Below are 13,916 nucleotides of genomic sequence, written 5' to 3'. Positions count from 1 at the left end.
CCTTACAAGGCTTCCTTCTTTCCTTCCTCATAGATCCTCTCTTCCTTTGATTTTTGTGCCGCCATCTTGGCAGCTGTCTGAAAATTGTGAGGAATAAGAAGCTTGAAAGTCTCCTTGAAAGTCCTCCGAGGACATACAACACTGATCTATAGTTTTTAATGCCACGCTCATTATAACTGCACTAATCAATATTTTTATATTATACTCCATTAAATCGTGAAAGGGGTTGCTCGTTGTGTTGAACCCAGAGTGAATTACCACCCAACTCTGCAGCACCTTATCTTCTCTGTGGAGTATTTAAGTCTAGTTTCTGATCATAGTTTTGGTATTGTGGCCAATAAATTTGTCTTGCTGACCTTGTCAAGCTGTTTTTAGCTACTTGTACGCTACCTGGCCAGCACCAAACAGCAGACAGACAACATTAGCAATAGCTCTTTAGACAAGTGTGGACCCACCATGACATCATTGTTTACTAGAGGCTTCAAAACGTAGGTTAGGGCCAACTGCTCATCAGGAGCAAGTATCTTGCTCAAGGACACCTCGACATGCAACTGGGGGATCCGGGGACTCAAACCAGTGACCTTCCGATTGCTAGACGACCCGCTCTGCCTCCTGAGCTACAGCCGCCCATAACGTGTTAATAACAAAGTAGCCACACTCTAAAGAATACCCTGCTTTTTCCTCTATTTCACTCAAAATGGGACCATAGTTCACAGAATGAACATCATGCTGTAGTGAAGAAGACTTGAAACTACTGATTAAGACCATAAACTCATTGTTTGTTTTAAAACCGTTCAATGAGGCAATTAATCAATTGAGAATCAGGGCCATTTTCTCATAAGCTTACATACCATGGACTTCTTTTTGAAACCCCTGTCGACCGGGTTTGAGTAATTTTAGCATTGCCTTCACTTGTCAGGCCTGGAGGCTCTGTCCATACTTATACAGTCAATGTGCTCAACACAGCTCTGTGTTCATCTAACAGCTAAAGAGAGAGAGATCTATCTCTGGAAGTGTGTGGATACCTAATCAGAGCTAAAAGGAGAATGACAATTAGACTTATATTCATCAGGTGAATAGAAACAAATCTTACTGATAGCAAAAACATAAAGGAAGAGAGGATACAAACAGGAAGAAAACGCATATATGTATCGTACATAATTCATTTTGAGGGACCTTACCCTCTGTGATAAATGTTTTTGATATATATTGTACATATAATACATCATGGATTTTTTTATTTTTATGTTCTTTGCTGCCAGAAATCCTCTTTTCCTTGTGTATTATATTACATATTGCATATATCCTTGGCACTTCATGTGTAAACACTTCACAGCTATACAGGCAGATGATATCATGTGCTCCCTTTAACTAACCATGGTGATTAGTTTAGTTATTTTTGAGCTGTTCAGAATGCAACTGAGAAGTGAATCAATACTGAGCTTTGAGCAAACACATAATTGATTCTAAGTGGGAGTTCAGTGTGCAGTAATTGCATTTACAAATCATGTATTTTCACTACACTTTTAATAAAACTCCATGTGAGGGTGGAAATAATATCCTATAGAAGCTTAATACAATCCAATTCAATAACTCTTTTGTATTTAAATTTGTATTTGGACTGTGACAGGGAGGGTTTGATTCAACCTTTTAAGATGACATCTGTGGTGTACATAATGTCTTAAGGTTTGATCCCTTTATACATAGGGATAAAATGTACACTGTGTATATTACTTTGCTTAACAAGAGATGACACAGTTTTCTTACAAAGGTAGAAAAGAGCTAAATTGGGCCTGTGTGGCATCATGGCATTTAAATTGGCAATCATGTACAAAAATAGACATCCACAGTGTACAGAGTGTAACTTCCAGAAAAGTACAACCACTCACTTATGCATATTATTTATTTTTTCTCATTATGGAAGTGGATCATCTCAGGTTGTGAGCTTCACACTCAGCTCCTGTACAGTACACATTCCTCTCCACACCTTGCTCCGAGCTAAACTCCTGCACCAAGGCCTCCTATAAGCATCACCATTAATCAAACAGGCAGCTTGCGGTTTTTTGAAAGAACAAGCAAGTGGCATAAATAACTAAAACATCAGGGGAAAGAAGGGGGGGAAAAAGACATAGCTGAATAAGAAGTGAAAAGGGAAATCACAGCCAAAGTCACCTTGAGTCCAGCTAATTTACAAAACAGTGACACAAGCATTAACTACAATGAGAGTGATTAATATCGTGAAAGGCATTAGCTGCTGTTTACATTGTCAAGGTGTTTATTCGTAGCTCCCAATTTGGCATGCTTCACATTTTCATATTTTATTTTAAGTATGGCTGGCTACTGAATACCAACAGCTTGCGTGTTTGGGCAACAGTTGCGCTCCCCAAGCTCTTGAGATGGAGCCAACTAATGTGAGGGCCGGTGCACAGGCCGCACATTTCAGCAGCTCAGGCAGACAAATAAATGATTTCTTCACTTCCTTTAAGTCAAGAGGAATCAGCCGTCTCATTACGCTGACACTACACCCTGTTAAATGTGACTGTCACAAATGAATCTGAGCAGGTTCAGGGGGCATCTCATTAAAAGCCGTTCATTTTCAGCCATCCACACTGGACATGGTGACACTGAGAATTGCTGTTTTCTTGACTCCCATCGCAACAGAAAGTGCCATGTTTGCAATAGTTCACCACATGTTAGTACTGCATGGGAGTGTGTGTGTGGTGGCTGTACAGGGTGGTAATGATATCATTACACTCAGTTAGCTCAGTCAAACATCACTGATTTTGGAGCAATGAAACTACCACGAAAGCTTCAAGGTGTTGATGCTGCAGCTGCTGTGAATGTCTCATTAATCACAATTGTAAAGAGGAAGGAATCAATGACTCTAGCTACTCTGATGAAAAATCTGACACACTCTCATCGCTGCTACAAAACTGCAGCACTCATCAGACAGTGACAAAGACCGGAGAGCTGTAGAGCGGAGTAGGTTCTTCCTTTCATTTTGAATTCCTCGCTGTCTCAGCTCAAGATTGCATCTACAACCACTCTGTCATGCAATCTAGCCTGATTAGCAGCCAACATAGAGACACGTGCACTTGATCATGCTCAGAGCAACTCGCAGTATTGATCAGCTGGGCAGAGCCTCGCGGGTCCACCGCCATGTCACGACACGCCGCCAACTCCTTGAGCGAATTGATCATAGAAATGCATAAATAATAAAGTGGCATGTCATTCTGACTTCCTATTGATTTTCCCATTAGCAGCTGATTGATACAAGCTTTAAATGTCAGGAGTCTCATTGATTGCCACAAGTCCACAATGTCATGTCACTTTTTCTGTGGCTCTGCAGCCTTCCACCTGGATGGACTAAATTAAAGGTCAACAGGTGCACCGTGTCATCGAACTGCGTTCAGGCACCAAAGTGTTTACACACTCTGCCATGTTTAACTGCATTTGGGACTGATACCTTGCCAACTCCTCCCTCTTGGTCCAAGAAGTGAGAAAAATCTGGAACCACAACTCTGAAATGCCAGGCTTTATTGGAAGAGGATACTGGCATGTAAGAAAAAAGGGCCAGAAGGTTTCAAGAAGAAGCGATCAAAGCATGGTCTGGACTGACGTTCAAATAGCACTCAGAACAATTCATTTCTTGAAGATTTGCTGGTTTCAGCCCTCTACTGTGTATATTTGCAGATTCTTTTTGCTGTTTTATATCATTTCACATTTAGAAATTTTTACTTTTGCAGTTTTTGCTTATGATGGATGTTTTCTTTTTTATACTAAATGATTAATCAGAAATTCAATAAATTAATCTGCAGATTACCAGAGAATGAGAACATTTGTTTGTTGCAACCCCTACGTTCAAATAACTCCATTTTATCACCGAATGTAGTGCGTATATGCATTTTTTAAAATGAAGTTTCCGCGTTAAAAAAAGCCGATTGACTCCTGTCATTTCTGTGTTTCATGTGTTTTCTGGGTTTTGCAGAGTCTTTTGCCATCTTCTCAGTGTTCTTGTACTTCTCTCCAGTCTGCTTTTCCTCCACACCTGCTCTGCATCACCTCTGTTAGCCCAGCTCTCCTCCTAGTCAGGGCCCTTGAGTGGAGAGAGTTGCGTCATTAAAGCAACTTTGTATCACAGAGCCTCTCAATAGTTCCCTGGACGTTAGCTGCAGATAATGGCAGCCCAGTACTGTAAATCAATCAATCAATAAATCATGTATTAACTATGAACTGCCAAACATTGGACTTCTGTCTCTGTATTCTTGCCTTTTAATTGCATGCTTTGAACTTTGATGTATCACGCGACAATAAGCATTTTGAACTTTTGTTACAACTCTCTCTACTCAAAAGTGCTGTTCCCAGTCTTTCAGCTCCTCCATGCTCTCGTGTCCCCCACTCATTACCCTCATCTGTGTTTCTCCGCCTCTAGTTTAGTTTGTATTTAGGTCCAGTCTTTAGTTCAGTCTTTGTTGAGTCATCTGTTATGTTTTCCCGTTCCTGCTGTTCTGTCGTTTGCTTGTCCCTGATCTGTTCTGTTATCCTGTGATTCATCTTGGAATAAAGTTCAGCAACTGACCTGCCTGCCATCTCCTGTATTTGGGTCCAACTTGTCTACTCTCATCGTGACACTTCCCCATCTGCCAGGAGACCAGTTCGTCTTTCTGTTTTTTTTCCTTGTGTTCAGGATCATCATCACAAACGCATCAGAAAAACAGGACACAGGAGATCATACGCTTCATCGGACAACATTCAGAACACATGAAACATCTCCCTTTATTCTCATCTACCCATTCGCAGTACGGATAAGGCAGCTGGCAAGGCTGCAGAGTCATTTGACCCGTAGTGAATGCCGATTGTACACATTCACATTAAAGACACGAGCCAGATGTTATTGTGTGTAAGTGGGTATTTTGTACAGTGGGAATGGGGTAATAGAGGTGGTCAAAGGTCAACTTTAAATTATATTGAGTGTAATCGGGTCCAGTAGGATCCTGTATTGTCATTTGTCTCGGGACTGGTTCAGGATGTCAACAACCTGCCCAGCTGTTGTGTGGTACGGTAGGATGACTTCTCCTCCAAGCCTCAAGATTAGATTCAAGTTGAAGATTGTAGATTTAAGCAGAACATGTCATCACCTCTCTAGGCATGGCTGGAGAACCCAGGGAAATTAATAACCTCTCTGGATACTGAGATTTTATTCAACTCATGTTTAATAATCTCAATGTCTATTCACTATGTTATCATATACCGGCTCATGTTGGTGCGACAGGTAGAGTCGTATGAGGCCAGGTCACCAGTGTGTTACAGGTCGAACACTTACAGACTGACAACCATTCACACTCACATTCACACCTTCGGGCCACTTCACCTGACCTGCATGTTGATGTGTTGTGTGAGGTGACAGTGCAAGACATCACACCACTCCTCCCAATAGTAATTTTTGAAATGATAAAAGCAAACTAGTGCTGCGAACCACAGTTATTTATGGTATCAGTCAATCTTGTGATTTACTTTCTTGATTATTCAAATGATCCATTAGTCTATAAAGTGTAAGAGACCAAGATTCCCAAACACAAAGACTGATTATCCAAAACGTTTTTGAGCAATAGATGAATTGACTCTTCAGATCAGCTGTAATTACGGTCAGGTCTGACTGTTTTTGTATCCCATATTTGTTTTGTTTTTTACTTGGTTTTTCTTTCCCATGAAGGCCTCCAACTCCAAATTAAAATTCACCTTCACACTCACTTGCAGGGAGGCACAAATAAATAATTACAACAAAAACTTGTTAAATTGATCCAAATACACCTAAGTGATTCAAAATGTTTATTCAAAAGGTAATGATGAATAATGAATAACCAAATAAATTGTGAGTAAACTCTTCTAAAATAGTTTGGTTCAAAGAAAAGACAAACCTCATTCTTCCACGCCCCGTCTAAGACTACTACAACTACTCTTGAGGCTAATATGCCAGCTACTTTGTTGGGAGGAAAGGGAAAAGCAGTTGGGATGGGGGAAAATTCAAAGTGCATTCAGCTTTCAAGGAGAAACTTCTTCCAAAAAGGGCCACGAGCAATGCAGGGTAAACAAAGTAGCAAGCGTGTAATCTAACTTTAAAAATGTACTGTTGACTTTCTTTATGATTCAGAAGAAATTGCGATATTTGCCCAACGGCTCAAACATCCACACACCAGGATTCTGTTTTAAGCCTCTCAAAGGAAATGTGGATGCTCAATGGGAAATCATGAGAGTGTGTGTTTGCATTCGGGGCAGAGCTGAGGGGCAAACATGGGCGGGAAAAGCCCAAACGTACACAGTTGCTCCTCTGAAGCATGGCGGGTGCAGCCTTTTACCTCAGGGCTCCGATCCCATCCTGTTAGGCGTGTTTATGGAGATACTTTGTGTAAATGATGCGCCGAAGAACATGAGCGTCTTTAAGAGCTCGGCAGTACAGTAGGTATGTGCAGGTTAATGAAGCAGGGGTCCCCACTTCCTCCTGCTTCCAATGCTGCGATCATTTAATGATTCTCTTGCAGCCTATTTATGGCACCACTTGGTGAACATAACAGAGGTTAATAAAGTAGAGGTCAACTCTTTATCACACCTGCCCAGCACTATTTTCCCCTCTGCAACGCTATAGCTCATAGAAGCATTTCTCATTAATGATCTCCCCCATAGGGCGATTGAGTATAAATGTACTGTGCAGGGTTTAATGCGTTGATTCCCATAGGCACATTTGCCTGATCGTCAAATTATTCCGGGTGCCATGGTTGGTATTTATTTCATGCTAATAGCCAGCGTGTTACCGCGGGCAGGACAAAACAAGTGTAACACGAACATTACACAGAAAAAATGCCAAACACTGGCCAATCAGATGTGTAAAAAAAAGCTGATAGAGCAAGACAATACACATCGGAGCCTTGAGTTGAGCCATTCAGCGTGGAGGAGGGGGTGTGTGACACTGGCAGAAGGGAACATGTATTAGAAGAAGGCAAAAGGATGGAGGGATGGCAGATGTGTGTGTGTGTGTAGGTGTGGGGGCTTGTGTCAGCCTGTGCATCGACAGTGTGTAAACACAATCGTGCCTTGTAGATACTCATAACGTAATAAGCTCTTAGGATAACAACTGCGACTCTGCAAACATGCAGCGGAGTAATCTGGTAGAAGCAGTGGGCTTACAGTGAGTCCACCTGTGCTGTGTGGAGCGTACTGTGCAGACTTCTGTCCCTCTCTGTTACTCATGACAACTGTCACTTTCCGCCTTTCTGAGCATCAAATGAAAGGAGGCAGAAGCATCTCAGTTGACTTGACTTGAAATACAAATGTGTCAATACTGACAAAATGTTACGCGTCACAGTTAAAGGGACAGTTCACCCCAAAATCAAAATGACATCATTTTTCTCTTACCTGTAGTATTATTTATCCATCTAGATATTTTTGGCGTGAGCTTTGGAGCTATCGGCCTTCTTTCACATATAATGGAGCTAGATGGCATTCTGCTTGTGGTGCTCAAAGTGCCAAAAAAGTACATTACAAAAAACTCAACAGCAATGTCTCTTTCCAGAAATCACGACCCGGATCTCAAGATAATCCTCAGACCTTGTTGTGAGCAGTTTTCATGCAGGAGCTACACCCGTCAAATGTGTCATAGCAAAGAAAGAAGCGTGCATCTACTTATGGACGAGAAGCACACTATCTTTGCTTAGCTAGCTAACGTTACAGCCATTAATGTCAACCTGCATTGTCATGATCAAGCTCCTCTTTAATGTTGTAATGCACAAACTGTGTGCCAAAGTGTCCAAACTTTGGATCATGTAATAATTGAGCCATCTTCACCACAACTGAGAAAAGTTCCAGTAAAAGCTAATAAGTTGTTTTATTACAGCTTGCTTGGAATCATTAATGTGGACATCATATATATGTGGAATGATGACATGAACTCATTATATCACAATAATGTTCTGCTAACTGTATTACATTTTCCCATCACAGCTGACATTGGGCAATCAATCCAATTATACAGCCACTCACTCACCTGACCTGCATGCTGATGTGATGTGTGAAGTGACAGAGCTGATCACTCTGACAGCAATCACAGCCTTTTTGAACTAAAACAGCAGAGCAACATAACATTTAGCGTGAAACGATGAGGATGAATGAGAGAAACCATGTATGTCATGCCATATGTCCATTCCTCTCCTAATTTTCTCCCATTTTCAAACAGCAGTTTCCCCAAGAGTAATAATTTAAAATTGCTTGTTATTATACTGTTATAATCTACAAAAACATATTTGATATATAGACACATAAAAACAATATGACAAATATATATAGAAAGTGTGCTTGGCCTTTAGGTTTTTCTTTGGTGTATTATAATAATGCTGTTATTCGTCCTGTCCTCACTGTACTTTGACAAAAAGTCCCTGTGGTGATGTGGTTTTCACCGTTACCCTCCATCATAACAGATTCTAAATGAATGGATGCTCTTAGACAGTATTTTCTTGATGAAGCTTCCTCCAGGAAGTCTCTCCTTGCTCCTCTGAGCAGCAGACTTCCTTGATGATTAAGGACTTGATCAATTTCTGGGTTGTGTGAGGATGAAGGATGGAGGAGATATAACATTAGAGGAGTGATCATAATAATAAACAATGGATGGCAGCCTAGTAATTCAAGTGAGAGCTGCACACTCCGCAGCCCCCTGCCTGTCATGCACACTTATTAAAAGACATTAATAAATGAAGCAAGAATCATACCTCTATCTCTTTGCTGCTTTAATACATTAAACCGGATCTAATTTTTTCAACTAAACTTTTGTCTTTTGAGGTGCTGTTTCCTCTGAGACCGCTTCACCAAAGTCTGTTGTCCAGTAGCATGTCAGTGCTGCAGCAAAGAAAATCATTTCTTGCTCAGCCACTGACAGTTTGCAGAGGATTACAGATGAGAACGACCCTTCCAAATTTAACAACAAAATGAGTTGTTTGTAACTGCCCTCCTGAACGACACATAGAAGCAGCTTTTCATCTGATCCCCATCTGCAGGATGACATAATTTGTCAAGCGTCAAGCAAAAATAAACCTTTTCTGATCGTACACACATTTTTTGGTCAGTTTGCATGAACATATTCCATCTGTGCAGGAAAAGAGCACCTCATTTTTTATCCAGTGGAGATCCTTACTGAAAGAAATCTGCTGCTGGCTTCCCACATGCAAACACTATGTGTTGGTTGAAATGCCTGCTGGGAGCTGCAGTGGACACATTATGGCCACGTAGAATAAAAGAGCAACTAGGAACTAGACATGCAGCATTGTGTGGGTGCAGCTATTATCTAATATGTTGGTTAGGTTTAGGCACAAAAACAAGCTGGTTATGTTTAAGGAAGAATTTTACTGAAATTATGTAATTTCCAGTCAAATCACTACGTTCTGCAAACCAGAGATATGCTGCATTTCCTAATCTTGTTCTTTACATTTTGTTATGTTGAGTCTTCAGTTTTATGACACAAAAAACATATTTGGTTAGGGTTAGGACAAAATCAAGTTTTTGCTTAAAATTCTTGTTGTGGTCGACACAAACACAACTGCAGATGTCTGGAGGTCTGGTTAAAAACACCCAGTTTGTCACCACAAACAAACCAGATGTCCAAATTGTCAGTTTTTTGTTGCCGCAATCATGGCTGGCAATTGTCCTGAGGTCACCCGAAAAATATCCTGCGGTGTCACTCTTACAAATGTTTAAACTGTAGTCCCTCTTCAAAAATACCCTTCAACCCCACCACCATCCCCTCCTACTGCCCTGCTGATATGAAAGTCAGGTCATAAACATGTAATAGGACACGTTTTGTGGAAATGTCAATATGGTATCTATATAATATCTACAAATGTGAATGTATCAGTGGTTTGCAGAATGGTTAACTGCCAACATTTTATCCTGGTGACTGGGCTGTAATTTCAGCATTCTTGTTAAACAGAACAAGTGTGGCTGATTCTGCTTCAAGCAAAGCTTTTTGTACTGCCAAACCTCTGTTTATAAAGAGGTTAGGTCTGCCGTGCGCAAATATTTTTTCTCCAGCCACACCGTGATACACAGTCACAGCTGGACGCTGCCCAGTACAACCAGTCTGATCTGTCGGTCACTGAGCAGCTCCACTGGAACAGTTGCAGGGTTCAGTGCTTTGCTGAAATCACCTCTACAGTTGTGATGAGAAAGGGGCGCCCGAATAAAAACAGCTCCTGTAAAACGCGTGACACATCCCCTGCTGGCTTCCCACCTGCAAACCCTCCCAGCTGTGTTGTTAGAATGCCTGCTGGGAGCTGCAGGGGTGGTCCACTCAGATGCTTACAGCTGTGGAAGCCATATGTGTGCGTCTTTACATCGCCATTCAGAGTATACGCTGATGCATCTTAAAGGAGAAGTTGACCCAAAACTGATATTATAGTCATATGAGGAGATCCACAAAATATTTTTGGAGCTTCACAGCAAAACAACATTACAACATTCTCCTGAACAACTCAAGTTGTACATTGAATTAAAAAACAACCAACAAAAAGATAAAACGACTTCTTACACATTGTCTGGCGTAATCCAAGTCTCCAGAAATCCCAAGATCCCAGATGTTACTTGCACCCTCTAGGCTCTTTACACTGAAAAAAGACCAACTTAATTGAATTGTTTCAATTGGTAACACCTAAATGAATTAAGTTCTTTGAAATTAAATTAATAAGTTAATGTTAATCTAACTTATTAACTTAATTTCAAAGAACTTAATTCATTGAAACAAACAATTCAATTAAGTTGGTCCAACTATTTTCTTTTTTCAGTGTAACTCAGCAGCAACAGTGCAGGTTTTGGCCTAAAAAAGAATGTAGATAACGCCTTTTCAAATCAGTTTGGGAACTCAAGGCTTCCTGAGACCTGGATTATGCAGAACACGCTGTATGGAGCCATTTTTTATATTTTGGGGGGTTGTTTTTTAAAGTTTTAAAACAAGCTCCAGAAATGTTTTTGCGGAAACTTCACCCGCCTTTCCATCAGCATGAGGGTGATAAATGACTGAATTTTTGACTTTGGGGTGAACTCATCCTTTAACCTGATATTACAACATATGTCATGTTATTGTTTCTTATAAAAACGTATCGAAAATCATAACGTAGGCTATAACAGCCAACACAAAATGGAGCTTCCAACATTATATCCAGTTATTGCATCCAGACTTCCTGTTTGTTTGCATGCCTCTCTACGTGCACACACGCCTGCAGGGGGGTTCCTTACTTGTTTTATCAGCTTCCAGTCGAGCCGGCCTCGGCTTTGCTTTTGTCTGATGGGTTCCGTTGCATTTTTTTTCTGGGCCAGCCTCCCTCATCAAAGTGATTAAGCAATTACACTGATTGTGCCGATGCTCAGAAGAACGAGGGAAGGGCCCTCGAGTATTGAGTGCTAAAGCTTTCTTAGAGATAACGGCTTAATTTGTGCCTAATCAAAATAAAGCCCGTTCTCTTAAATCTCCAACCTTCCTTCAGCCCTGAGTGGATCGGGGAATTGAGAAGGTATCGCTGAGGGAGACAAGGGAGCCCTGCTGGGGGCCATTATTTCCAACTTACGTTTTTTATAGAAGCTTTTTGCAATGTACACGCGTGTCACTATGAGGCAATGAGGTCTCCCTTCCCCTCCGAATGAAATAATAATGAACATATCAGAACTGATAACGATAGAAGCCTCTAAAGATGCTGCATAGCCAGCATGGATCCCAACTGGAGATAATCAAAGAGTTTGGGAATAAAATCAACATACGGTTCGTCTCCCAGCGCTGCTGAGGACATCAATAATGAAAGAGGACTCTGAGGAGTGCGTCGATCACAGAGACAGACCTTAACGCATGGATTCTGTGAGTGTCACACACACACACACACACACACACACTTATCTCAGTCATCATTTTAACACCAGTCTATCAGGTTGTTCACCATGTGCTGACATTTCTTAACCCGCTCATTTCACCATGAAAGCCAGCCGGAGCACACGCAAGCGCGCATCTCCAGGCGCACTGGATCCGACATCAAAAATTAATCACAGCACAACTCGAATCACAACCGTGACGGAGCGACATGAATTAGGCCTGCTGAGTCGTGTGTGTGTGTGTGTGTGTGTGTGTGTGTGTGTGTGTGTGTGTGTGTGTGTGTGTGTGTGTGTGTGTGTGTGTGTATGTGTGTGTGTGTGTGTGTGTAGGGAGAGTGGGGGGACAACATGGGGAGAGGTCAGAGAGAAACAGAGGGAGAGAAAGAGGGAAACTAACCCCGGGAGGATATCTGAATGAAGAGGCGGGGGTCTGCAGCGCGTATGGCCGTGGTGTAGCGATCCTCTATCCCGGGCACCTGCGCCTTTTTCTCGGGCATGAGCCGGACCCTGAGCCGGCCCCCCTCTGCGCCCAGCCACCACTCCAGAATAGTTGTGAGGTCCATTTCCAGGGTGAACACCGGGGCCTCCTCGTACACAGACAGCCCTCCGCATCCCGTCTTCACTATATCCTCTCCTATTTCCACCACAACTTGGTTGGATTTCCTGCTGGCTTTCGTCAAGCCCAATTTCAGAACTTTGGACAGCGGCCGCTTGTAGAAGAAAGGGAGCTGTCCATCAGTAGACGTGTTACTCAGTGCAGAGTCTGTGGCGACGTCCACAAAAGTAGATATGGTTTTCTGCAAAGGTATGCAGTGCATTTTCAAGTTTGCGCGCACCGTGTAACATCCGCGAAAAGTCTGGCAGTCGCCGTTCAGGGGTCTCTTTATGAACTCTGCCAGGTAATAGCGCAACAGAGAAGGGACCGCAAAATCCACAGCCAGGGTTTTCCTCTTGAGCCGGGAGTTTATGGTTTGGTTCAAGTCTCTTTTGCCGCCGGATTCGCCGCTGCCGCCGCCGCCGCCGCTGATGTTGCTGAAGCCGGCGGTGGAGGGATCCATCCCCGCTGTGGTTCTTGGCGAGGCGCACTGCAGCCCGGCGAAAAATGCCGCAGAAGAAACAAGCAAAAACAATATCCTGGCGTTCATGGTTAAATAATTGGAGTCTTTCGTTTAGGAGAAGCAGCCCTTAATCCCACCGTTCACCGCTTCCTCTCTGCTCTTGTCACATACGCAGCGCAAGATCACAAAGTGCGAATCGATGATCCTGCGGGTCCTGCGCCTCTTCGCCGGTGCGCACCCGTGGCAAGACGAGGGGAACTGGGTTTTTACATTTGTTTGCCGCTGACTGTTGCTGTCCTCCCTCCTTCAAACGGAAAAAGTGCCATTTCCCCCCCTCTGCTCCCCACACACGCACACGCAGACACACGCACCTTTACGATAAGACAATGCCTTTTATCGCCGGTGCGAATCCGGCGAGTCGCTCTCCGGGACGCTGATTGATATGCAGGTCTGGTCCGCTCCGGTGGCTTTCAAAGACTCCCTGTCTCTTGGCACAGTTGTGACGGCGGTACAAGTGGTCTCTCTGTGAGGAGGCAGCGTCGCTCTCTTCCCCTCACAACTAAATCATGCATTCACAACGAGTTTGGAGAAAGCGGAGCGTCAATTAAAGTTTAAAATATAATCATAGCCCGTTTTACAGTCTTGGCTAATTGAAAAAGCCCGACAGCAGCCTCTCAGGTTAATTGTCCGCTGAGGATTTCGACGCAGCTGGCGTCTCTGCTCGCCTCTGTCATACCAGCACATGCGGTGAAGTCGTTCACAGATCCATTTGACGTCAGTATAAGCCGTTTTTCTCGGAGAGCGACTCCCCTGCGAAAAAGCCCCTCAGTAGTCAGCGCAGGAGCCTCCGCCAGTTATGGAAGCAGCTGAGGCGGCCTGAGCGCAGCCGTAATGTTGCCTGGTGTCTTTATTGAAATTAGAAAAATGCCAGGAGGTATGGAAACGCAGCTCCACAGTTTGTCT

General features: G+C 42.8%; 1 protein-coding gene across 1 annotated transcript in view; it reads right to left on the bottom strand.

Annotated features, from left to right (window-relative positions):
* The window catches only part of LOC140995361 (ALK tyrosine kinase receptor-like), a 354,190-nt gene extending 341,150 nt beyond the window's left edge, over positions 1-13,040 (bottom strand). Inside the window, 1 exon segment of the mRNA XM_073465334.1 lies at positions 12,293-13,040. Within this exon segment, the coding sequence (XP_073321435.1) occupies positions 12,293-13,040 (748 nt within the window).
* Between the last annotated feature and the right edge of the window lie 876 nt (positions 13,041-13,916).

Source organism: Pagrus major, chromosome 5 (assembly GCF_040436345.1).
Source record: "Pagrus major chromosome 5, Pma_NU_1.0".
In the NCBI taxonomy this organism is placed as follows: domain Eukaryota; kingdom Metazoa; phylum Chordata; class Actinopteri; order Spariformes; family Sparidae; genus Pagrus; species Pagrus major.
Note: the sequence above shows the minus strand (reverse complement) of the source record. Positions and strands in the feature narration are given on the sequence as shown.